Source organism: Alosa pseudoharengus, unplaced genomic scaffold (genome assembly GCF_046254945.1).
Source record: "Alosa pseudoharengus isolate Yale_2024_CS ecotype anadromous, Long Island Sound unplaced genomic scaffold, YU_APseudo_1.1 YU_APseudo_1.1_scf_16, whole genome shotgun sequence".
NCBI classification, from domain to species: domain Eukaryota; kingdom Metazoa; phylum Chordata; class Actinopteri; order Clupeiformes; family Clupeidae; genus Alosa; species Alosa pseudoharengus.
Window position 1 is genome coordinate 17,938,902 of NW_027468630.1, and position 27,308 is coordinate 17,966,209.

At 46.3% G+C, this 27,308-nt stretch overlaps 1 protein-coding gene across 1 annotated transcript; it reads right to left on the reverse strand.

Moving 5' to 3' along the window:
- Positions 1-13,228: 13,228 nt before the first annotated feature.
- stk33 (serine/threonine kinase 33) lies at positions 13,229-25,356 on the reverse strand. The gene is made up of 14 exons (XM_076288029.1): positions 25,285-25,356; positions 23,754-23,870; positions 22,911-23,024; positions 22,570-22,674; positions 21,863-22,001; positions 19,465-19,550; positions 18,111-18,198; positions 16,927-17,002; positions 15,810-15,922; positions 15,177-15,262; positions 14,218-14,422; positions 14,144-14,175; positions 13,682-13,741; positions 13,229-13,435 (listed from the first exon to the last, which is right to left on the reverse strand). The coding sequence occupies exons 1-14, from the start codon at positions 25,354-25,356 to the stop codon at positions 13,229-13,231; spliced, it is 1,500 nt and encodes a 499-aa protein (XP_076144144.1).
- Between the last annotated feature and the right edge of the window lie 1,952 nt (positions 25,357-27,308).

Here is a 27,308-nt window from a genome sequence, read left to right on the forward strand (position 1 = left end):
GGGCCGCAGCACTCGACAGAGATTTATTTGACTGAATGATTCAAAGTATAATGCTTTTTATTGGGAGGGCTGCAGCACATTTCAGGAGTGGAGCGCGAGTTAGGATGATTATTTTCACTCTTACTTGAAACCACATGAAAGCCAGAGAGAGAGGAAGCAAGAACACAAGTTTTGGTGCTGGCATATGGATGTTTTTATGTTTTTGCTTTATAACATTGCACAAATTGGCCTAGTTTGTGCTTCAGCACAGAGAGAAAGGGAACTCTACCACACAGGTAGGGCAAGCTATCTTGCACTCTCTCTTTTTGGGTAGTTTTATGATGAAAGTCCCTTTAAATCTATTTTCTCTTTCTGTTTTTTTTTTTTTTAAAGCCTTCTAAGCAGAGCATCCTGTGCAAACTTTAAAAGCTTCAGAGAAAAGCTCCATGCCTAGAAAGCTTCACAGCACGCGGGTCCCTTGACAGGTGCTCAAACAGGAGAGCAAGCGGACATTAGCGAGGCCTCTAATCATACATTTGTACTCCCCCTTCTCTCACTCACCTCTACGGAAAGACACCACAGAGACGCTGTACCATGCAATCACAAACAACACATAGCTGCTAGCATTCACAGATGCTTCAACTATACGTTTAAATTCTCAAAAAAGACAGCGGGGATTTTCCCCAGGTATACGGTCAGGATGACTCTATTGCTGCTTTATTAGAACACCATACAGGCAGGATCGATGTTAAAGTTTGCATCATTAGCGTACGCTTTTCTGAGCACCACCCCTCAAAGAGAGAGTCTTTTGAGAAAGCATACCTGTACTGTGCATCTCAAGGAGGAACATACTGTATATGCTTGTCGTCTGCAGCGATGAAAACTACTTGACAAAAGTTCAAATCCTTCTGATCTTGGAGTTCAAGTTGAATCCAACTTTACCAGCGCCAGCAGCCGTTTGACTTCCTGTGCTCATACACACACATACACATACACAGGCAGGCGCACACACGCACACACACACAGGCATGCACACACACACACACACACACACACACACACACACACACACACACACACACACACACACACACACACACACACACACACACACACACACACACACACACACACACACACACACACACACACGTGCAGCACAGGCTTCTCCAGTGTAATTAAGGGCTTGTGTCATCGGCACAGACAGTGATGAGGTGCTTTTTAAAATGGCTGCTCACTCGCACATGACAAAGGGGCCCAGCCAAAGAGTGTGGTAGAAGCGGAGCGGAGAGAAGTTCTGTGAGGAGAGGAGAGGACAGGAGGGGTCTGAGAGGAGAGAGAGAGAGAGAGAGAGAGAGAGAGAGAGAGAGAGAGAGAGGAGGGGAATAGAGAGAGAGGAGGGGGAGGAGTGCCAGGGAGTGTGTCTGCCTGTGGTGTGGAAGAGAGTTGCAGGGGTCACCCCGAGCTGGAGTGGAGCCCTGCTGAAGCCACCCCTCTTTAATGATGGATGATGGAAGCATATGGCTCCCTGTGTGTGTGTGTGTGTGTGTGTGTGTGCTCCATGCAACACACATCCAACTGCTGACCACTACCTCTCAGGTGGCTCCTCCATTTGCATGGTACTGCCCCCCCCCCCTTTCTTTCTCTATGTTTGTGTTTGTGTGTGTGTCTATAGTCTATATGTGTGCTTGCATATGTTTAAGTTCTCTGACATAGTTATAATTGCCCTGTGTAGTGTCAATGCATTCCTCTTTCACTCTCTCTCTCTCTCTCTTTCTCTCTCTCTCTATAACCCTCTGTGTCCCTCGTCTCCTCCATATCACTGTCCAGTAGCGTTGCCAGTTTGGACTGGCTGAGTTATCTGAGGTGGTTGGAATTCTTTCGTTTCATAGGGACGTGATATAGAGTATGCGTCATGCATGTAATTGAATATTTGCCCACAATCAATTTCCAGTTAGTGCTGTAAATTCTTACTGGCCCTAGGAAAACTTACCGGTAGATCCTACTCTATTTCTGAATGGGCATACCATCTCTGATACGTGACACTGAAGCATAGCTTCCATTTGTGTAGAAATGGTAGCAGTTCTCTGAAATGAGCATATTTTTGTGTATGACAGTGCAATGGCCTCTGCTGAATATCAGTAACTGTGTGTTGGGGCCTTGGACAATACAAACAAGTTTTAAAAGTATGAGGACACCTTTGAATGCTCTGCTACCTAACCAACCCCTCAACATAACTCCCCCCCCCCCCCCACACACACACACACACTTACACTCATACACACTCAACACACACACACACATCCCGCCGCACCATCTAGCCAATATTGTAGGGTTCAGTAAAGGACGCAATCAAATGCCATTGTCTCCTTGGATTTCACAGATATATTGTGCTCCCCTCCTGACATTCCCTTTCCAATATGTTTGGTCTAAAGTAGGGTGGAGGCAAAGGTTCCAATATCATTATGTCTTTTATGTGTTTCTTCCCTCCCCACATGTGGACCAATGCCATTGTGTTTTGCAACAGTGTTGAGCAGAGAAAGCCTTTTTTTCCCCTCAAGTGGAGACTTTTATTGCCAATAGATTCCCTCCCTGTGAGTCTCTGTCTCATGTCTTATATTTACAATGTAAGTTTCCACTGGTGTTCTGAAATAGCGTAGGGAAGTCTGCAGCCTTTCACGTTACTATCACTGCAGGTTCTTTGGGTAGTTTGTACTTCACTATCGTTCCAACCAGGTAAGGGGCATATCTGCCTAACCAGTTCCAGATGGAGAAGATGGCATAGCAGCCCACTGTTGTGTACAGTGTGGTTTTTACTCTACCACACAAAATAATGGAGGAGAGAACTTAATCCAACCACACAGAGTTCAGCTTGTCAGCGCACATATACTCCTCCATGGAGAGACAGGCTGTAATTTCATAATTGTGTTATTGATTAGGTATAACTCACATTGTCTGATTATGATTACATTTTAACGTCGACTTTCCCCCTGCTCAATGAATTCATTCCCGTAATGTCAGTCTTGTTGACTGGTATGATCTATGATTCATCAATACCATTGATCCTCCCAAAGTTCATCCATCCACGGCTGAGCGGCCTATGAGTGTTTTACATAAAAAGATTGAAGACAGGCAATCTGCATGTCAGCAAAATGTCACCCTCATTGAGTCAAGGCTCTCTGCCATTGTCCCTTAAGGAAGCGCTCATCGGCAGGACAACAAAAGGCCCCGGCCACATCAGCACGGAGCCGACGGGGAGTGAAGCCTGACGTGCGCAGGCCCTCGATAAGTGTAGGGTGTGGTGTGGTGTGGTGTGGTGTAGGGTGCGATAGGAGTGCTGTAGGAGTGCTGTGCAATGCTAAACAGCAGCAGTGCGCTGGGTGCTAATTGGAGAGAGGTGTGTGTGTGTGAGTGAAACAAACACACAGGGATAAGTGCCAGGTGATGCATACAGGCATATGTGTGTGTGTGTATGTGTGTGTGTGTGTGCAACAGCAAATGCCTCTGCCATACATGTGTGTGTGTGTGTGTGTATGTCTTCCTGGGTGAATGTATGGATGGATCACTGTACATGTGGATATGTGTATTATGTGCCTGTGTCTATGTGTGTGTGTGTGTGTGTATGCCTGTGTGTGCATGTGTGACTATGTTTGTGTGTGTATGTGTGTGTGTGTGTGTGTGACTGTGTGTTTGTGTGCCTCTGCATGTCTATATATGTGTGTGTGTGTGTGTGTGTGTGTGTGTGTATGTGACTGTGTGTATGTGTGTGTTCCTGTGCTGTTGTGGCGCTGGTCTGCCCTTAGAGGTCTCTGGATATCCAGTGTAAATCCAGCCCAGGGGGGGGTGCAGGGAGAAAGCTAATAATGCCTTATTGCAGCTGAGGTCCAGCCTGTCATACCACGCCACACCAGCCGACCCCAACCCCCACCTCCACCCACCCACACACACACATATCCACCCGGCACCCCCCACCTTCCTCAATCACCGTCCCCACGCCATCGCCGCACACCGAGCACGCTGTGATAATGGTCAATAATGCAGGGAGCCACTGCGCCAGGCCCAATCACAACAGGGTGGGTCCTGCATGCCCAGTGTGGGAGAGACTTTTTCCTGTGTCACACCACTGGCCTCGGCCATCAGAGAGGAAATGAAGCAGCGGGCCACAGGCTTTTACCAGAGCAACACATACCGTGAAATGGCTCTCTCTTTCATACATACACACACAAACACACACAAACACACACACACACACACACACAAACAAACACACACACACGTGTGCACACAGAGACACACACTCACACACACATGTAGGTGTTGCCTTTAAACATTTAAACATAAACAAGAAGGCTGACTACAGTCCAAATATTGCATAGCATATTGTACTATGAGAGACTCTGTTGTATAGACTCTGATATATGTGCACATTTGAGTTGAAACATATACAGGTATTCCTGAGGGCAGGCATTGTATTGACCGACAGTATCCTCAAGAGCAACAAACGCATAAACAGACACATACAGAAGTGAGTGCACACACACATAGACACTCTTTATAAAACTTTGAACTCTGGGAAACATTTCAGGTGAGACACCAATTTATTTTCTTTGTTTTATAGTTTTGTAGAGCTCCTTTGATATAGTTGCAACTTTTTAATTTCTCGGTGCATCTTAAGGGCCTTGTTTGCGCACATGCACCATTTGTTTTTGAATCAGGTGGTTGCTCAGTCAATACAGCCAGCAATACATTCCGCCCTCATTAGGTTCATTAAAAATGTGAACACCAGAAGCACTAGTTGCTGTGCCTCACACACGCTTATGATCACAAGGTTAATTTGAATTAGACCTAATTTCAGAGAGCCACCCCATTGTTTTTTAATCATCACGACACATTATTCATATTTAATGTACTTGGTGTCGCAGGAGGAAGGGGAAAAATCTCTCATTAGTTAGAGTTTGCTGGTGATATAAACTTGTAGATTCGTTGCGAGGGTATTTAAACCTTTCAAAGAGAATGGCAAATCACACAGGGTCCTCCTCGTGACTTGAGGCTTGTGTGGAGCAACATGCCTGCATTCCTCCTTTAAACTCACAGCTCCACTTCTCCTGTTGTTTCACAACAAAGTGTCTCAAATCTGCCTTTGGAACATAAATAATAACTCCATTTTCATACCTAAACATATTAAATATTCCTGCTTTGATCGCCAAAACGTGTTTTGTTGTTTCTGCACAGTTTTAATGTTTTGTATTATTGTTGCTATGGTTTACAGTGATAATCCTCCCACTAAACCATCTATAAACAATATGAGGGAAAACATTCAACAACATGGCAAGTGCCCTCAGAAGTGCACCGCTGACTTGAAGGAGAGACACATTTGAGGACTGAACCTGTGCCCCCTAGTGGTCAAACAGTGTAACGCAATCACCGATGCTGGGGGACTGCTCCAATGCCCTTTCTTGTAAACGACTCCACATGAAAAGAAGATTGTGTAGAAGCGTTACCAGCTTTTCATCTATATTTTAAATGCAATGGAAAGATGTGATGGTTTCCTCCTTTACCTTTCCTCCTCTCTACTGTCTACAGCCAGCGCCTGGGGCAGTGAAAGAGAGCTGGTGTGAGGGTGGGGGAGAATATCGATGGTGGTCGTGCAGTGCCCTCTCCACTCGTCTGCTGGACTGAGACCGCGGCCCTCAGCAGGACCTCCTGAGGCCTTCCTCTCCTCTCTCCAGGCAGCTCTTCTGAAGGAGGCCACCTAATGAGCTACAGCTCTTCACCGGCCTCTAATAACTGCCCCAATTACTCAGAAGGTGACAAAAGCAATCTCCAGACAGGGTCTGTGTGTGTGTTTGTGTGTTCATGTGTGTGTGTGTGTGTGTGTTTGTATGTGTGTGTGTGTTTATGACATCAAGCCTCACAATCTTCTAGTTTCTATCATCACTGGCCCTCTCCAGGCCTGTGGTGGTGGACCAGCAGGTGCCCCTGCCCAATGTGAGGAAGGCGACCCGACCCCCCCGGTCTCAGCCACACTTGGGCTGATGCCCCCTCTCAGCGCTGAGCCCACCTGCAACTAGCAGCCTGAGAGGCCCCCAAACAGAATTAAGTGCTTGAAACAAATTGATTCACACCGGCACAAATGTGTCAAATGACCTTTAGCACACTCATTATACATTGTGCACATCACTTTGCAAGAATGTTCCTGTTGTTTGGGCTGTCACTGCCACGCACACACACACACCTCCTCCCCAAACTCCCCACCTTGTCCACTGGCCCTCTCCTCGAGGGAAGCGGTAATTAATTGAAATCATTTCCATGTGTAAGGTTGTCCCTGTCCTCTCTTGTGCTGTGTCAATGGGTCGATAGGTATTTGGGGCATACAGTGGACTCGGGTGATAAGAACTCCAGTCACACTGTGTTAAATGATTACCAAAGGATCGCAGAAAAGGCAAGACTCAAGGGCACCAGCATCTGAGGCCAGAGGGATGAGTGAGGAGGAGAGAGAGGGGGGGAGAGAGAGAGAGGGAGCTAGAGAGAGAGGGAGGGAGAGAGATAGATCATACACTGCATTTTTACTTTTACCTATTTATTTTATTTTTTTGAAAATCTGTTGATATGTATGTGTGTATGCTCAGATTTATTGTATAACTGCTTTGGCAATATGAGTGAACTTGTCATGCCAATAAAGCATTTTGAATTGAATTGAATTGATAGAGAGGGAGAGAGAGGGGGAAGAGAGAGAGGAAGAGAGAGGGGGAGAGAGACAGACAGAGAGAGAGAAAGGGAGAGGGGGCGGGAGAGATAGTGATTTAGGAAGAGAGAGACAGACAGAGAAAGAGAGAGGGAGAGAGACAGACAGAGAAAGAGAGGGACGGAGACATAGACACAGAGAGAGAGGAAGAGAGAGAGAGAAATAGACAGGGGATGGGGGGGTGGAGAAAAAGCAGTGTACCATGGTTGACATTCCCATGTAGGCCCTGATGGTCATCATCCAAAGAAAAAATTGAAATACTTCAGTTGGTTCAAGGTTGAGCTCATTTTTCATTCTCTTTCACCCCTCTTCCTAACATATCCAAATTATTAGGCGATAGCCCGCCTGCTGGAATCAGCCCATCCCTCAGGAGAGCTCTGTATCGCAGTGACACAAGCCTTCTGTTGTGCCAAGCGCTTGTCTCACAAAGTACCGGAGAGAGGCACTGCTGTCGTCCAAATGAAGTGCGCGACTGTGACTTTTAGAGGCCGTACATGCTGCTGATTAGTCTTACCAAGTGGGTATGCATAGACCAATAAATTAAATGTGAATAAATTAAAAATGTACTCTAGCAGAAAATTGCTTGGAAAAACAACCGCCTCCCCATTAAAATATGTATAGTAATGCCTTTTATGTGCGGTAACATGGGATTGGATATCACTGTAAATTAACACGCCATCCGACCGTAGTTGAGAACTTTTCACTTTTGAACAAGGACTCATAAAAAAAAGCATTTACTCTGGTGTGTTTGCTAATTAATTTGATATTCAAATGAGCGTATGTATTATAATTGCAAATACCCCAAATAAGAGTAGTTTAGAAAAAAAAGAAAAGGGAATGGTGTCAACAAAGATTGATGAAGCTTGCTTTGAAAATGCCATCTGTTTCAGATGTTTACTTGAGGCGGTGTCTGTCCTCCCCCCCACCTCCCCCTCCCCCCACCTCCGTCTTAAGACGCAGATGCCCCTGTGTGAGTGACAGGAGCCCCTCCCTCAGCTAGGACTTTCACTATTTATATTAGGAGCAGGTTGTTTTAAGCACCAGTACAGCAGCGGCTGTGAAGGCGCACAAACACACACACACACACACTCCCTCTCTCTCTCTCTCTCTCTCACACACACACACACACACACACACACACAAACACACACACACACACACACTCATCTTGTGCAGGTGGCAATGCCTGTGGAGTGTAACCCCACTACCCCTCTCCTCTCGCTGTTGCCCCCTCTGATTGGCAGTAAAGCCTGCCATTACTGTACGCACTTCCTCCTGTACCGCGGTTGCTGCTGATAGCAGAGAAAGGTTGCTGCTAAGCTACTATGATGCGTGTAGAGGTCACACACACACACACACAAACACACACACACACACACACACACACACACACACAGACATACACAAAACAAAAGGGCGCATCACGGACACATGCACAGAGCCACAGTTCACACACACACACACACACACACACACACACACACACACACACACACACACCACAGACGTGGCTAAGAGAAGAAGGGGGTCAGGGACAGCAGCGTGCTCGGCTCTGATGAGCTGGGGCTGATAGCAGGGCCCTGCTAGCGCTTCTCTGACATTGTAGCTGCATTAGCTCATTAGCAGAAAGTCACAGGCTCTGCGGTGAGGACGCACTATGCTGTGCGGCTGCTGAGCGTGGCTGGGGTGGACTGGAGGAGGGGGGGGGGGGACTCAGCTGCAGGTATCAGGTCGCAGCAGATGAGCTGATTAATTAAAGGAAGCTCCATTAAGGTTATTGAGATGCCAGCAAGCACTCCCAAGCTGAGTGGTGGGGGGTGTGTGGAGGCACAGCAGCCCCCCCCCCCCCCACCACCTCTCTAATGTTAGTGCTCTGCCACTGCTGCAGAAATATACACACACACACACACACACACACACACACACACACACACACACTGTCCCCCCCCAACTCATCCTGATCCTCTCTGTGGGTGATACCTCTGCACTCCGTCCTTGCCAGGGAGCCATTTACCCCCAGGATCCAAAAAAAGGACCCAAGGAGGAGGTTTAATCCTGGGAGTCCCACTGAGGCTCTGCCCCATACCCCTCTCCCATCTGTCAGGGCTGACGCTGGTGCAGGAACACACCATCCCCAACCGAGCACTTCCATATGAGGATAACCCCCTGCTCATGCTCCTCTCTAATTCCAAACATGCTTTTAGAGGACATGTTTTAGGGCTCCTTGTGAGAAATAAAAACATTAGGAGAGGCCATACTGTCAGAGAGACCACCATACTATTGATGGCAGCACGGAGTCATTAAAAAAAAAACACTTAAAAAAAACATACCAACCAGAAGCCCATATCACTCACCCAGATCTGCTATTTATTTATTTATATTTTGCACCATGTTTTTCAATCTCACACAAAAATGTCTAGTTTCCTCGAGGCCTGCAGTCAAATGCACCTCTGTGATTTACCATGGGTCACATTCCACAAGCACAATTCAATTTGAAGCCTCCCGCCCCCCTCTAACACACACACACACACACACACACACACACACACACCTCCTCGATAATGAATTAAAAGTCTGGCACAAGAAAATGAAGACCATATGTTGAAATCCCATCTCTGCCTCTGACAACACATTAGCCATACAGGAGGTTGTCTAAACAGACCTTATGCAAATTCAGTTCACTACTGTGAGGAGAGAGAGAGAGACAGAGAGAGAGAGAGGATGGGGGGGGTAGAGGAGTGAGAGGGGGTTGGTGGCGCTGGGTTGTAGCAGTGATGGACTCAAATTGAATGAATCACCATTACCTGCAAGGACCCCTTTTTCTCCTGCTGAAACCGGTTAGTTTGTGATGTGCGGGTAGAAACAGGGATAGTGAGTGTGTGTGTGTGTCATCTTCTCCACGTATGAGCTTCATGACACGTGCAGGATCACTACACCTACTACTGCTCTGCTCTGCCACTACAACAGGTACGAACTCAGACAGTCACATGGTCACATGGTGTCATTATTTCCTGGCTCCGACTGTCTGCCCCCCATGTGTGTAGGCTATGCTAGCATATGCTACTGCACCTTATGCACCAGGCTACACTTCATAATTCAGACCAAGAAATGAAATCATTCAGATGCTCTTACTGGTAGGCTCCCCAAGGAGGCCAGCATTCATGCAGAGGCCTTGCCTATGTGCATTTTCCTTTCAGAATAACTGTAGCTTACATGGATTTGTCAGCACCTATAAGTCACTTGCGTAAATAAGGGAGATTCTAGTCAGTATCTGAAAATATTTGGTTTTAGGGTTTCTGTATACAGTTTAGGCCTAGTGCCAAGTTACCAGGGCAATATGTTTTTGGAGGACCTTAAATCTTGAACACTCCCCTTGCTTACATGCGCTACAATATACATTTATATTTTCCTATATGAATAAGTAATGCAATGACCACATGTGAGAGTACGGGTCCCAGGCTCATTGTTACAATGCTGTCCTGTATACAGTAGCTTAATGCTGGTAGTGACACATCCTAAATCTATAACTGAACCTGAACCTATAACTGAACCTAAATCTATAACCGAACCTGAACCTGAACTGAACCTGTTAGAGGTTCAAGGTGTTATGTAGTGTTTCTTTATAAACATTCAAAAATGTCCTAGAAAGAGCAAGAGGAAGTTAAAAACACCATAATGTGAAAAACAAGGCCCATGTCGATCCACTGAAGTTAGCATGCAAACCAGCTAGCGCCATGCCGGCTCTCTTGTAATATCACATTGTACCACATGTGGCCGCTGCATTACAGTTTTTCTCGATTGCTTTTACCTGCTTACGTAAGTAAACTAGAACCCACTTGGTCTTCATCTCTTGCGAATGTGTTCACATATTTTCATTGGGTTCACACATTTCTCACACCCTTTTGCAAAACAGTTAACACAGGTGTCATTCAAAAGCCCCAAACTCTATTGGTTTTCCCATGCTAAACAAAAGGAAAACATCTTTTCACAGGTGGTATAGATTCCTTGCATAAGTCTGAATCTCTGATACACCTGTGTGAAACTCCTTTGCACAATTCTTCAATCAGCAATCATTCATTATGTCTGTTCTGTGTTGCTATTTGCAAGTATGGATCTAATGCACATTTAGATAAAGTACTGTATTGCCTATTTGGTGGAGAAAACAGTACAAAAGGTGTTTACTGTAGGTCTATTTCGATGAAAGTTGTAGTTCAATGAAATTTACAGTATCTTGCTAGGTGTTTGCTGTATGTCAATGACAGTTACATTTTGGGAGGAATGAATAAATTATTTTTTATTCAGTACATTTTGTCTTTTCACAGTTTTTTTCTGATACCAGAAAAATGAGAAAGTAATGGAACAGACATACTGTAGCAAAAATGCTCATTTTGAGAACTATATTTTGCATTTTGTTGTCCAGTGTGTAATGATTGACTAAAGAGTGTTTTTGAATTGGCAACAAGTTGTAGTGTTTGAAGGCAAGATTTGCTTTTGCTGCATGTTTTAAGTGTTTTGAGAGAGTAACAGCCTTTTGCAAGCAAAATGTGTCATTTTGTCCAGAGTGCTTTTGTTCAGACACGGGTGTTAACTATTTTGAGAATGCGATGTCAGAGTTGACACAGGTATCAAAACGATCGAGAAAAACTGTAATGGCACGTTCCAGAAAACTGAAAAGTCCTACTCCTACTCACCTATTCGGAGCAAAACAATGTACTCCAACTTCGCCAAGAGGCAGCAATCTGACGTCACACAACTATGACAGCGCCCCTAGAGACACACATTGTCAACGGTAAAATAAACACTACATAATACCTCATATGCCATTTCCTCTCCTCTGATTCGTTGATATAGGCAAGGAGGCTGGACTACTGAAAGTCAACTTACTTCTTCAAAAACAAAGCAAACAGCAACTTCTCAGTCACCCATGTTCTTTGTTTAGGTCCGACATTGTTCACCAGCAACGCTTTGAGGTCAGACCTTGTGAGCTCCAAGTGGGATACATCCGACCTCCCAGCCACCTTCTGAAATGCAGCATAAATACAATGCAAGTCAATACAAGAGTCTTGTGTGGCTGCATTCAAAACAACTCCAAGGCTACAGACTTCCACTTAGCTCCTTTAAGCTTTAAGTGATAGGTTAGCTAACCACTACTACAATAACATATCACTTAGGCCTACTCACCTCAAAATACAAACTGAAGAGTTTGAGTGGCGCCTTTTAAGAGTTTTGCTCAGCTACATCTGAGTCCTCATCTCCGCCTCTGGGGATTATTCTCTCAAGGCTGAGGTCTGTGCTTGAATGGTGGGTCTCCATTACTTTGCGTGTCCTTCCCCAAAATGATTAGAAACGCTGTCGGCCTTTCATCCCTGTCTTTCTATCGCGACTAAAACATCCATTGTCCCACTCTCCCTCTCATTTCCTGTCAACATTAAAACCTCATTCTATTTGTCTGCCTGCTGAAGGTATTCTAACATTCATTATTTTAATCATTGATGCACACGTTGACATACATGAGACAAACTCAATTTATTGAGAGGGAAAAATCAATTTCTTAACAGCTTCATGATTTGGCAAAGACTAAAACGACTCAAGAGAAGACAGATGCCTGACATGAAAAAATCTGTCACTCATACTCCCTTTCTGTCTCAACAACAGAAACGATAATAATAATAATAATAATAATAATAATAATAATAATAATAATTTCACTGACTCACTCTATAGTAACACAAAGAATGCAATACAAGTGACAGAAGTGTGTCATGACTTATTTTGGCATTTAGTGTTTGAGTGTAAATCACACAGCTAGCAAAATACTGCTTGATTACAAAATTACCATTCAAAGGAGTAACAACACCCTAACCCTGTACACCCTCAGTATTACCATTTCTAAATAATTATAACACTTTCCTCAGTAGCACAACAGATATTTTATTATGTGTGTTTATTAATAATTTGATTGTTAACCTACTGCTGTGCATAGGTGTAATCAGTCCGATGAGCGTGGCCAGGACGAACAAGCTCATGCTCAGCTGACTCTTTATTGCTAGTTGTCCCGAGTCAGCTGGACCTTGTCCCTTGTGCCTTTCTACAGCTATCTCACCTCCTACTCAGCGCCCCCACCATAGTTTTATAGGAGGGGAAGTCATCACTGAAAGAGTAGAAGCAGGAGTCGATTCATCTCTTCCAGGCGACTGTGCTGACGGACGCTGTTGTGTTGGAGTGGATGATGACGTGGGAGATGGGTGGCGTGGCTGTAGGTATGGAGCAGCTCTCTGGGCTTGGCTGAGCAGCTCTGCTGCATCGTTCAGGATGAACTGATTAGGGCCACAGAAGAGCTGTCGTGTGTCATGGGTAGCGGGGAAGGAAGAAGGGGGTCGGACGTTTCATGTATCCAGCAGGCTAGTCACACTCCAGGGTACGCTGCGGACCGTGCCGTGCTGCTTTGGCACTCTCCTGAGGCGCGGGGCTTCCGCCTGCGTCTCCCCCACCCCCACACCCACCCTAGGGGACCTTCTTGGTCTTGGTGCAGCCGAGAGCGGGTGGCTGTGGGCAGCGGGACCCGGGCCCGCCGTCGGAAGGAAGGACGTGGCTGTTGCAGGGGCCGCCCGGGGCTTCGCACTTGCCGGCGCCGGACGCAGACTTGGCGGAGGGGGCCGTCTCGCTCCGGTCCGCGGGGCCGCTGTGCCTGGTGCCACCACCTGCGTGGGACTGAAGAGATAAGACACTCACATTCATCTCGCACAAGAGCCCTGCACACACACACACACACGAGCACAGCCCTGCAACTCCCACACGCTGGGCTACAGCTGATGCTGGTAGTGCTGGCACCACCTAGTGGTCATGTGAAGGGGTGTCACAGAAATAATAAAAAGACAATATTTTAAAAAGGCTTTCAATTCTGAAGTGTCAGAAGACCTCTGAACGTCTGACCTGTGTGTTATTGAATGTCTTTACGACTGAGCCATTCTTTTTAGCTCCATTGGAGGATGAATGTGAGGCTTTCTTCTTGTTCCTCTGTAAAAGCATAGGGAACACAGAACGTGTGATGACGTGAAATGCAGAGACGTGACACAGCAATGTTTAGACTACAAGACGTACGTACTTATAACAACTTTGTAGTTCATCTTATTGTTACTGCCTGAATCACCACTGTGACTGGCAAGTTGTGTAAATGTGTACATGGGTTGTAAGCTCTTGTGAAACCTGTATGGTGAATACCTTGCTAGCCAAACATGTTTCAAGGAGGCCTTCAATGTGTTTGGTAATAGTGTATGGACAGTGAATGCATACAGTGTCACTTGACTCTTTGTGTTAAGTATGGTCACCTGTGTGCTCTGTTAAACACCATGCAGTCTGTGTGTATCTTTTATGAATAGCATATCTTTTATTTTCCTGTACAGGGGAGCATGAGGGCACCTGTTTGGAGGGCGTGGAGGGCTTGCTACCGTCTGTGTCTGCCTCCTCCAGTAGTGACGCGCAGTCACTGCAGCCTGACCGCTCTAGCGAGGCCTCTGACCGCGTTGGCGTCGGTGTCTGCGTTTGCGTTGGTTTAGACGGGCTGTTCTGGGAACAGCACAGCGACATCTGCTCCAACCCAGAGCCTGCCTCGTCCACCTCCGGATCCTCCGGATCATTCCGGAACTGACGCATCATCTCCAGCACATTTGTGGGTGTTGACGCCATGGTAGTGTCACCCTGCAGGGTCAAAAAGTCAAAGGTTACTCTACCTTGGCATAACACCATCAAAACCCTCCACCAAAGGCAGCCATTTCCATAAAACTAAGAGGCCAATCACTCTTTCCTGAGGGAAAAGTGCTGCTTGTTTTAAAGTCTTGTCGAACTGCCTGAGTGCTTCACTCTTCTGGTAGAACCATTGGGCCGGTCCCCCCAGCCCTCCTGAGACCCCCCTTCCTCACAGCGCGGTCTCCATGGACCCAATGAGGCAGTGCTTAAAGTGGCCTTTCTAAACGCTGCGCTGATGAGCTACAGCTAAATGCACATAATGGCTGGTGCCAATGACCGGTTAACTCTGAGCGAAACTGCCTGACTGTGGATGTCCTGAGTGCTGCAGCAGCGTTTCTGTGCTGTGATCTGAAGAAAGGATGTTGACAGGACAACACAGTGATGTGAAGTAATAAAAGCATATTAATGCAATACTTTTTTTAAAGTAGCACATCAGTTGGACACTGTTATATTACATTTCATTACAGCTATTGTGTATATTTCATATGTTTTGTTTATTTAATGTATTATTCCTTTACTAACAAGATCTTTACTACAAAACAGTGGAAATCTTTAGTATCATCTGTAAATAAAGTCGTTCTCTAAATATTCTAATTAAATTAACTGACCAATTATTTCACTGAAATGTTATGTGATGTTATGATACATGGCAGGATTGTAGTGGCGTGTGTGTGCGTGTGTGCATGTGTGTGTGTGCTCTGCTTACTGTGATCCAAGGGTTATCCAGCAGCTCATTGGCCGTGATTCGGTGGGCAGGGTCCACCTTCAGCAGGCAGCACACCACCTTCTTAGCTGTGGAGGAAAGCAGCGGAGGAACACCACATAAGACTAGAGGAGGAACACTATATGAGACGGGTACTAAAGGAGGAACACTACAGTATATGAGATGGGTACTAGAGGAGGAACACTACATGATACGGGTACTAGAAGAGGAACACTACATGAGACGGGTACTAGAGGAGGAACACTACATGAGACGGGTACTAGAGGAGGAACACTATATGAGACGGGTACTAGAGGAGGAACACTATATGAGACGGGTACTAGAGGAGGAACACTACATGAGACGGGTACTAGAGGAGGAACACTACATGAGACGGGTACCAGAGGAGGAACACTATATGAGACGGGTACTAGAGGAGGAACACTACATGAGACGGGTACTAGAGGCCGGTCTGTTGATACAGGGTCACTTAAAGAGCTACTGTTAGAGGATGTCAGGATGACACTAGAGCAGTGAGAGAGAGAGAGAGAGAGAGAGAGAGAGAGAGAGAGTGTGTGTGTGTGTGTGTGTGTGTGTGTGTGTGTGTGTGTGGGCGAGCGGAGGGGGGTGGATAACCTGCATCGCTGATACTGTCCCAGACAGGAGTGCTGAAGGTGAGCTCGCCTTTCTTGATCAACTCGAAGAGCCGCTCCTCTGAGCTGGACATGAACGGAGGCTCTCCGCTCAGCCTGCAGGGAAACAGCAATCACATTAACAGCCAGAGAGCACACTTAACCAAATGACTGGAACCAAAGGAGAGAGAGTGTGTGTGTGTGTGTGTGCGTGTGTGTGTGTGTAAGTCAGTGAGTGATAAAGGAGAACTGGAGAGCCCTGATCTGCTTACAGCATGTGATGCACATGATTACAGCTGACATGCCTTTTTACGTCTACAGTATGCGTGTGTGAGTGTGTGTGTGTGTGTGTATGTGTGTGTGTGTGTGTTTGTGTGTGTGTGTTCTCCTGAGAGAAAGAGAAGCCTGATCTTCGACAACATATGGAAGGTGTGAGAGTGTTGTGTGTGACAGTTGGTAGGTGTGAGAGTGTGTGTGTAAGGGTTGGTACAGTAGGTGTGAGTGTGTGTGTGACCATTGGTAAGTATGAGATAGGGCTGTTGGAACAAATTTCTAAAGTCGAATATAAATCGAATATTTAAAAAAATCAATACTATTCGAATTCTATTCGAGGACAAGGAACCGCGCAGCTAAAGCAGGCAAGCAGGCTTTTGTCACTTCTCTGATAGGCATAATGGTTCATGGAATCGCGGGCTGATAGAAAAAAAGAAAGCAAACTTTTCCCCAATCAGGAAATACTTGCTAATTTGGCGTCATCAAACATAGAGGCATTCAATAAAGTGGTATTGGTATGGGCGTTCATTCAGTGTGTGTGCGCGTCTGCGCAAAATAAATTGAAACCACTCAAGTTGCACAGATATCATTGGTAGACTGAGCTTTATATGTAACAAGTTAACCACGCGTTTATAGTGCCATTGGCAATGCATAAGCCAGTTTATACAGTGTATAGAGATGCATCGTAAATATTAATAATAGACACAATTTGAGCATAAAATATTCAAATATAATTTGATTATTAAAAATAATAATTAATGAAATTCAAATTGGGTTATGGAAGAAGATTGACAGCCCTAGTATGAGATTGTGTGTGTGGGCTGGTAGGTGTGTGTGTGTGATCTTACAGCAGGTACATAATGACGCCGATGCTCCACACGTCACACTGCTGGCTGTACTCGTGCCCGTTGATGACCTCTGGAGCTGGAGGGGGAAGGGGGCGTGGGGGGGGGGCAGATACACAGTCAGAGCAGTCAGTCAGTGAGTGAGTGAGTGTGTGAGTGAGTGTGTGAGTGAGTGTGTGTAGTGAGTGAGTGAATGAGTAAGTGTGTGTAGTGAGTGAGTGTGTGTAGTGAGTGAATGAGTGAGTGTGTGTAGTGAATGAGTGAGTGAGTGAGTGAGTGAGTGAGTGAGTGAGTGAGTGAGTGAGTGTGTGAGTGAGTGTGTGAGTGAGTAAGTGTGTGTAGTTAGTGTGTGTAGTGAATGAGTGAATGAGTGAGAGTGTGTGTGTAGTGAGTGAGTGTGTGTAGTGAGTGAATGAGTGAGTGTGTGTAGTGAGTGAGTTTGTGTAGTGAGTGAGTGAGTGAGTGAATGAGTGAGTGTGTGTAGTGAATGAGTGAGTGAGTGAGTGAGTGAGTGAGTGAGTGAGTGAGTGAGTGTGTGAGTGAGTGTGTGAGTGAGTAAGTGTGTGAGTGAGTGTGTGTAGTTAGTGTGTGTAGTGAATGAGTGAATGAGTGAGTGTGTGTGTAGTGAGTGAGTGTGTGTAGTGAGTGAATGAGTGAGTGTGTGTAGTGAGTGAGTGAGTGAGTGAGTGAGTGAGTGAGTCTGAGCAGGGCAGACATGTCCACTGATCCGGCTGAGGTCATCTGAGGTCTCTCATTCATCACTCACTCAGCCCGCTCTGAGCAGCATTAGTTCAGCTCCATGTGCTCAGTCATGGAGCTACAGCTGCAGATGGGGCTGGATGTGTGTGTGCACTGCGCTCAGATCAGTTTAGATCGCAACCTTGGCCTCTTTCATACAGACCTGCTTTCCAATGAATGTCAATGTTAGAGACATTTAGCTTAGTAAGAGCTGTGGGCTTGAATTGCTGAGTTTTTTTTAAATAGGCTGTGCTGAGTTAGTGTGTGTTAGAGAGAGAGAGAGAGAGAGAGAGAGAGAGAAAGAAAGAGACAGACAGACAGAGACAGACAAGACAGAGAAGAGAGCGTGAGAGAGATAGAGGGCGACTGGGTGACTGGGTGTGTGTGTGTGTGTGTGTGTGTGTGTGTGTGTGTGTGTGTGTGTGTGTGTGTGCGTATGCATCTCGTACCCATATAGATTGGAGTGCCACAGGTGGCTTGCAGCATGTTCTCACTGCCAACCCCACCTTTCTGCACAGACAGTCCGAAGTCTGTCACCTGAGAGAGGACAGTGCAGGTGAATGTTTCAGCAAGGAGACACGAGACACACACACACACACACACACACACAGACACACACACATACACATGTGCACGCACTCACTCACACACACACACACACACACACACACATTTAATGCATTATACTAATTCCCCATAACAAACTTAACTGGCCGAATATGAAAGCTTTTTCTTTCCCCACTAAACAAAGTAGATGTGAGTGTATCTGTATCATTTACACGCTGTGGTTTAAATAATCATATTTATGGACAGAGGCAGAGCTGCAGCACAGTAAAGTCCCACCCTCACCCACTCCTCCTGTTTCCCTGGGCAGGATGAATAATACAGTGGGGCTGCAGATATGGTTTCACAGACTGGAGTTTAGGACAGTGAGGATAAATATCCAGGAGAGATGACCATCCTTGGCCAGATAAAATCCTTTTATAATGTGCCAAGACTGTGCTCTCTAAAAGCTGTGTGTGTGTGTGTGTGTGTGTGTGTGTGTGTGTGTGTGTGTGTGTGTGTGTGTGTGTGTTTGTGCCTCTGTGTGTCTGTGTGTGTGTGTGTGTGTGTGTGTGTGTGTGTGTGTGTGTGTGTGTGTGTCTGTCTGTGTGTGTGTGTGTGTCTGTCTGTGTGTGTGTGTGCGCGCGCATATCTTTGTGTGGGCATGTGTGTGCATAAAGTAAGGCTTACTTAAAATTCAAAGCCACACACGTTTACAGTAGTAAGCCATTAGTGTGTGTGTGTGTGTGTGTGTGGGTGTGTGTGTGTGAGAGAGAGAGTGAGTCAGACAGAGATATTAAACATGCATTCATGTGCAGGTATACTGTATATGTCTGACAGAGAGCAATAACTGTCCATTGTTGTCTCTGAGTCTGCAGTGTGAACGTGTTAATCAGTGTGTGAGCGTGTGTGTGTGTGTGTGTGTGTGTGTGTGTGTGTGTGTGTGTGAGTGTGTGTGAGTGAGCGAGCGGGCCTGACTTCAAACCCACGCTGCAGGTATCTGCTGGAGTTGGCTGCTGTCAGCGCTGTGCTCCGTGTTGGGCTGGGCCACAGCTCTGACTCTCACTCATGATGCCTCGTCTAAAAAAGAGCCGCCCAGACGCGCGGGGTTGGGGGCCGGCCCTAATGAGCCGCTGCTTAAATAGCACTTACAGCGGGCGCCCCACACGCGCCTGCGGGAGAGGACCAAAACAGCAGAGAGCCGGCATGACTTCCAGAAAGTTCTCTTAGCGACACCCTTTTTTTTTGGTGCCTTCTCACCTTGATATTGACCGTGTTGTTATCGTCGCCATGGTGATAACTCTTAACAAGTATGTTTTCCAGTTTAAGGTCTCGGTGCACAATGTCTGCAAAAGAGCACAACCACTGTTAGCAAGGAGGGAGAGAAAAAAAAAAGGCAAAGAAGACAAAGTCACATAGCTCATTAAAATCTAAGAGACCTACAACAAAAAACGGTAATTGAAAAATGCTTGCGAGTTCACTAACAAAACCAGTAAATTACTTCTCATCTAAATTCCTTCCTCTTCAGATGGACAACATCAGCGAGTGTTGAGACGTGAAGTATCTTTTATGCGGAAAAAAGGAGGCGAGATAAGCACGACTTCAGGCTGATGGCTGGACGGAGGCGGACGTCACTCTTCACCGCGCTGCTTCAGTTCGAGCTGCCTTAATCTACATGCTCATGTCTGATGCTTAATGTAAACGAGGACGCTGGCCGGCGCTATAGGATGGGTAGGACTCGGGGGGCAGATTACGGCGGTGGGGATCCGCGCCAACGCACTCCGGCTGGCATCATTAGCCGGTGTGCCGCGCCGCGACGCACCGCACCACCCTGCGTGGATGTAAGGCACACAGGCACACCGGGGACACTTAGAGTGAAAACACACCTATTAATCAGTATTCCTCCCCTGCTCACCGTAAATGAGTCATTAGCCTCATGTAATGGTGTCTCATTGCCAAGCAACGTCCTAAATTACCTCTAACTGGAGATTTCACCAAGAGGAAAAGGAAGAGGGAGAGGGAGAAAGAGAGGGTAGAGAGAGAGAGGGGGGGATTGAGAGAGTGAGTGAAAAAGAGAGTGCATGTGTACGTGCTTGTGTGTGTGTGTGTGTGTGTGTGTGTGTGTGTGTGTGTGTGTGTGTGTGTCAGAGGGAGAGAAATAACCGCATCCTCAAATAAACCCTTCAGACTCAATTAAAAAATAGGTTGATTTCCCCTCCCTCCCTCTCCCTCCCTCCCTGGTCTGGCAGTTGTTCATTATGATCTCATTATTAAAATAAGCCGGGCCTCTGTAATGACAGAGAGGCACTAATGTGATAGCAATCATGGGCCTGATAATCAGACGTCCGAGAGAACAAAGCCGCCCGCGCAGGCCGGCCCCGCTGGAGATGACGTGGAGGTGAGGGGAGCAAATTGGCCACGTCAGCTCCGAGCCGCACCGTGTTTACACACCGCACTGCCCAGACAGCGGAGCTGAGCGAGCGCCATTCAATCAGTTCAAGCAGGGGTCTAATTAGGCCGGACTGTAACACGGCTCAGGTGTCAACAAGCCATAATACAATCTTAAGAGCGATCAAAAGGAAGAGCTAAAAAAAAAATTCAAAAAAGCCTACAGCACTTTGATAAGGTCATTTGGGCTATTCTGATTACATCAGGCTGGGCTGACATTATTGTGTATTGTGGAGGCTTCTGCTGAAGAAACAAACTGAAAACAAACAGGGGCCTCATTACAGAAACTTCCTAACTCTGAAATCCTATCTTATCTTAGTTTAGGAAGGCATTTAAGATTTTTCGTATTACAGAAGCCTAACTGCATTCCTTAACTTAAGATAAGAATTTGGCCATTACAGAACCATCCTAACTCAAGAATTTCCCAATTTAGGAATCCTAACTTAGAATGGCACAGACCCTGTCCTAATTTCAAAGTAACTGCCAAAACTGACTGCAACAGTCTTGTTGGGTGGTTGCCTAGCTTATGACGAGATGAGGAACATGACTGTTATTAATCTTTTATTAATTATCATCTTTTTATCCTGCACATCAAATTAATCAATATTGACACACTCTCTTGCTTCCTGTCTTTTATATTGTTCCTACATGAATATAGGCCTAGCCTATTTCTCTCTGTATTCTCACAACCGGCACAACGTGATACTTTGTCCATCTTGAGCAACCAACTGTCAAAGATTCTTTAGAACACCATCTTTGCAACCTGACATTCTAATCATAGGCAGTCTTGTACACATTCTAAGCATAGAAACAGGCATGACAGGACAATTGCCGATTTTAAAAATCGTATTGACAGTTACAGTTAGGATTTCTTAAGTTTAGATAAGATAGGAGGTCTGAGATAAGATAGGACTCAGCCATGAGTTTAGGAACTGCTTCTATAATTTCCTATCTTTGAAACTTAAGTTAAGATAGGACAAGCAGATAGGATATTTTTCTGTAATGAGGCCCCAGGTCCAGTTCTTGAGAAGTGAATGCGGTCAGACTGTAGTCCCCTGGTCCGCTGCAGTACAGTCCGGTGAGTTCACAAATGGATTTTTCTTCCTGGCTGCTCAGAGTTGGAGGACCTCTCCCTGGTGACCCTGTGCCCTGACCCGTGTGTATGGTGTGCTGGGGGAGTACTGGACAGGACTAGAGCGGCGCTGCTCACCTTTCTTGTGCAGGTAGACGATGGCCTGGGCCAGGCTGCTGATGATGTGGCGCGCGTCCTCCTCTTTAAAGCGCTGCCTCTTCTGCAGCAGCTCCTTCAGCTCGCCGCCCTCACACAGCTCTGTCACTAGGTACATCCTCTGGGATACACACACACACACACAAACAAACACACACACACACACACACACACACACACACACACACACACACACACACACACACACACACACACACACACACACACACACACGTGAACACAAACACACACACACACACACATACACATTTACACACACACACATACACACACACACACACACACACACACACACACACACACACACACACACACACACACACATTTTCATGTATACACACATACTGTATCTACTCAGGTAAACATGTGCAAAATATAATGTGGAGTGTCACACAGACACAGTCTACATAATGTACTGTTCTGACTCAAAGCCTCTACAATATTGGCTCGCACCTCTGTGCATTCTCTCAACATACACAGAGCTCCCAGTTTACAGTACATCAAGGTCAGAGTGAGGCATAGAAAATCAATAACTTAAATCATGACACACCATGTACACGATAAAAGCAGGTTAAAAGCCTCAACCTGCTTTCATCATGAGCGGTGGGTGAGAGAGCATCATCCACTTTGTAGTTTTATTTAGACGCGCTTTGTTTGTTTCTCCTTACCTTTGGCGTCTCAAAGACTTCCTCCAGGTGAATGATGTGCTCATGATTGACTCGCTTCAGGATGCTCACCTCCCTCTCCAGCAGTTTCACTCCAGAGCTCCCTGCCTGTTCACGCACACACACACACACACACACACAATCCTGACTGTTTACACACACAATCCTGGCTGAGCATTCCTGTGCAGTAGTATTTTAAGGGAGCTCTCACTTGTGCTGCTGCCTGTTATCTTCACCCCACAGCTGTCATTATATTCTGTCAGGTTAAGTAAACACACACACATACACACACACACACATACACACACACACATACACAGACACACACACACACACACACATACCTTTTCTTTGTTCACCTTCTTGATGGCCCACTTCTTCTGCGTCTCTTTGTGGGTGGCTTCGCAGACGACCCCAAAGCTTCCTTGACCTAGTTTCCTCCCAAAGGAGTAGATTTGCTGGAGGAGCAGAGAGGAGACGCCAGTGTTGGTTGAGCACTACGCATCTGATCTGAGAATCCAGTGACATTCACAGCACGCATGCCATCCATCCTCCAGATGTCCCAAGCACACACAAACACATACACACACACACACACACACACACACACACACACACACACACACACACCGACCTCGAATAATGACTGGTCTTACAGGCAGCCGCTATTTTATTTTTAATTTTCTTATACAATTATTTTCCTGCCTCCAATACTCCATTAGCCAGAGACCCGGATCCTGAAGTGGAACTTAATTTTCGAGTTTGCCAGTCTCTGGAGCTGGAGAATATAGTATTTCTAATCAAGTTACAAATGATTAAGTTGCTGCCGCAGTTCATTCAATCTCAGGTCTAATTAACTTGATCATTATCTCCGTGCATGCAAGGCTGAGCATTGCCTGCTGCGGATTTGGCATGAAGCGCTCTCTGTGCCCTCCTTGAGGAGGGGGTGGGGGGGTTGGGGAGGGGGGGGGGGCAATTAGAATCCTGGTATCCTGCAGCTGCTCTCCAGGGCAGAGGGGAGCGCTGTGAGGGAGGATCAGACCATTTCAGGAGCATCACACAGACAAGTGTTTTGGCACCTATTAATTGCGGATCTACATGTAAGAGAGGTCACTGTAATGCACACCGGCTGACATGGACGCGGTTCGTCAAGGTGTGCCCCCACCCCACCACCCTGTGTCCGTTACCTGGATGTCGATCTCATCCTCCATGCGCGTGTGAGGCACCTTCCTCTCGGCGCTGTTCACCCGCGTCCACTGGGAGGCCATCTCTCTGCCAGCTCCAGAAGCTGCTGCCTGGCTCAGCTGCGGAGCAGAGTGAGATAGAGAGAGAGAGAGAAAGAAAGAGAGAGAGAGAGAGAGAGAGAGAGAGAGAGAGAGAGAGAGAGAGACGGGTCTGTGGCAGTGTGAATCACATGCAGGAAGCCCTGCCTGACAAAAACAAAAAAAATACTTTGGCCCTCCTGATCAGATCACCCGTGATCACCAACTGTGGTGAACAATCAAGAAAACAACCAGAGTCAGTACCGATAAGCCAGCAAAGTAGGTTTTCTCTCTCTGGGATGATCAATAATCATTTGCTTCTATTTTTCTTTTCCGACCGCTTTCAGAGGATATCTTCAGGGACACTTTCATGTCACCCTACCTGGGAGAGATAAGGGACGAAGCCCTTGTAAATGTGAGGTTAACTCAGGTGAGGGCTCGAGGAAAGCCAATCGCTGCGCAGCACGGCACCTGTCCACCCCCCCACCCCAAGTGTCCTAGGCTCGGCCGAGTGCTGACAGGCGGTCTGCTCTGCTGCAGGTCATTCAGACGCTGTCTTCACTGTGCTCATCCAGGCCTGGATAATTCCACTCACAGACACGATAAGCTGCAGCCCTGAAAAAGCTCTACGGCTCTTTGACGTTTTTTTTATTTTTTTTTTTACTTTCGTTTAATGAGTTTCTATTCAAATATAAAGAACCTGGCGGACTGAAGGGAGGATTGAAGGCTAAAGTCAATCTTCTATTAAAATGTACATGAATGCACACAAAATGACTTCATAATAAACAAAACATTATGTCTAGGCTAATACCAATTTCTGTGTGGGACAGAATCATTTTCTTATCAGAGGTCATTTTACTTCTGCAGAATCACTTGTGTTGATGACAGAAATGTCAAGACAGGTATTAATTAGCTTCTCAAATATAGGCTATTTATGCTATATCGTGAAAGTCAAGTTTTCTTGAAGAAGGGCATCTTAAGTCAAACTGACATGATAAGATGAAATTCAACAGTCATGCAGAACTCAATTATTGCTTGTTTGAAATGACCTGATAACACAGCAAAATACTCTTAAAACCACATGGACAGCAGTTTACCTAACTTAATAACAAGTGAATGTGAGAGCCTATCTTATCACAAATGCCTCGCGTCCAGTCACCCATGTACTGTATTTACCCACAATCTCGCCCAATCTGGACCCTTCCTGGCGTATCAGCAAACAGGGCAGCGCTGGCCGCAGGCCCCCTCGGCCCGGCCCATTGTCGTAAGTGTTCATAATAATATTATGCACAATTTATGCAGCCCTCTGAAGGTTAAATTAAATGTAAAGCAATTGCGTAGTGATGGCTCGGAGCGCTGGAGTGCATCAGCCACACGGACGGCCATTAATAATTAACGCTGAAGCGGTGTCTTTAACCTTTTCTCTCGGGGAGCGTTAGCCTATCTCTTCCCTGACAGCGTGGTACGGTGCGGTGCGGTGTGGTGCGGTGCGGCCGGCGTTCCTGTGGTGGTCCAGACACTCGGTCATCGTCTTCCATCTTACTCGCCTGTCAAAAGTGATTGTGACAGTTTCCCCTGGAAGCCCAATCGCCTCGATCAGCGGCGCTTGCTTGCCCGAAGAAGGCAGCAAAGTAAGGGGGATGTGCTATATGTCGCTGGCTAACAGCTATCTAAGCAAACGTGATGCACACACACAAACGTACACTGAGGCTTCAGGTGCTGGCTAACCTGCACACACACACACACACACACACACACACACACACACACACACACACACTGAGGCTTCAGGTGCTGGCTAACCTCTACACACACACACACATACTAAGGCTTCAGGTGCTGGCTAACAGGTACGCATGTACACACACACACACACACACACACACACACACACACTGAGGCTTCAGGTGTTGGCCAAAAGGTACGCACATACAGACACACACACACGCACACACACAAACTGAGGCTTCAAGGATTGAGTGCAGGTTAACAAGCCCAGGGGGGAAAGGAGATATCAGGGTGAGGTCTAGAAAGGTGCCTGACCTTAAAACAGGTCACAGGCACTACAGTAGGGTGGTTGAACAAGCAGGCAAGCAGCTCGGCTCCATACTGTCAGGGTTTTCTAACTGTTGTGCTTTTTCACTAACAGAAGGGAAAAAATCTGGGGGAAAAAATGGAGTGACACTATCAGTGTCAACTTATTTTGACACATCACAACGGCTATGAACTGCAGAGACTGAAGAACTGAAAATGGGTTGCCTACACTCAATGTTACAGTTTGTATAAGAGACAAGCTCAATTAAACATTCTGATTCAAATTGCCACTGGATGTGATAAGTAAACAGTAGGCCTAGAACCCAAACAGAGTTCATGTTACACTCTATTTTTATTGGTTACTTCCGCCTTTGAAATTAAAATTTTTATCAACAGATATCCTGCTGAAATTAGGTACTTACATTTGAGATAAAATAATACAGAAACCACAGAAATTAATATGTTCCCGGGAAAGTGAGAGATACTGAACATCTGCATAACTATGGGGCAAAATTTCCGGCTAATTGAAAAATAATTTAGCATGACACATGATACAGACAGGAGAGAGCGGAACTTCAGACACTGGGAGCTAATCATCTGGTGCGTGTGACAGAACTGGGGCTCGCGTGAATGACACGTTTCGGAAGGCAGAGTTTGGAGAAGGGGGAATAATAGGCTGTTCTGATAGTAACAGCCCACCCTCTGCGTCACAGCACAACACAGCACAGCACTGCTCAGCTCAGCACAGCACAGCACAGCACAGCACAGCACAGCACAGCACAGCACAACACAGCACAGCACAGCACAGCACAGCACAGCACAGCACAGCACAGCACTGCTCAGCTCAGCTCAGCAAAGCACAGCACAGCACAGCACAGCACAGCACAGCACAGCACTGCTCCGCTCAGCACAGCACAGCACAGCACAGCACTGCTCAGCTCAGCACAGTTTGGCTAGGTAGGCCACCTGTGTAGGAGCCGCCGCAAGCTGCACCACACACTGTGTCATCTGAGATTGCCGCAGAACAGAAGCAGAAGAGGAGATTTTGAGATGTGTGTGCTCACCACGTAGTGGACGACTCAAGGAATTCCATCAGCTAGGCCCTTGCAGTTTGTTCCTGTGGCAGCAACCTGCAGACAGCAACCTGCAAAAGGTGGATGTTACACAACATTGTGACAGTTACACTGACATTAAAGTGAGCTCTTTTAGGACACATTTTTTGTGTTTCAGTAGTAAAGTTTCCCAAATGGGCTTCATATTTTGAAAAGTTCCCATCGGTCACAGAAGAGCTAACCTCTTTTTTTTCTTCTAAAGGAATGACGTACATTGTGTTATCATTCTTTGCAATGCATCCAAGATCAAGACACTCACACACTTGACAGAGAAATACAGAGGCAGGAATCATTATCAGAGACTGAGGCATGGCAGAAGCTCGAGAGTCTGCCT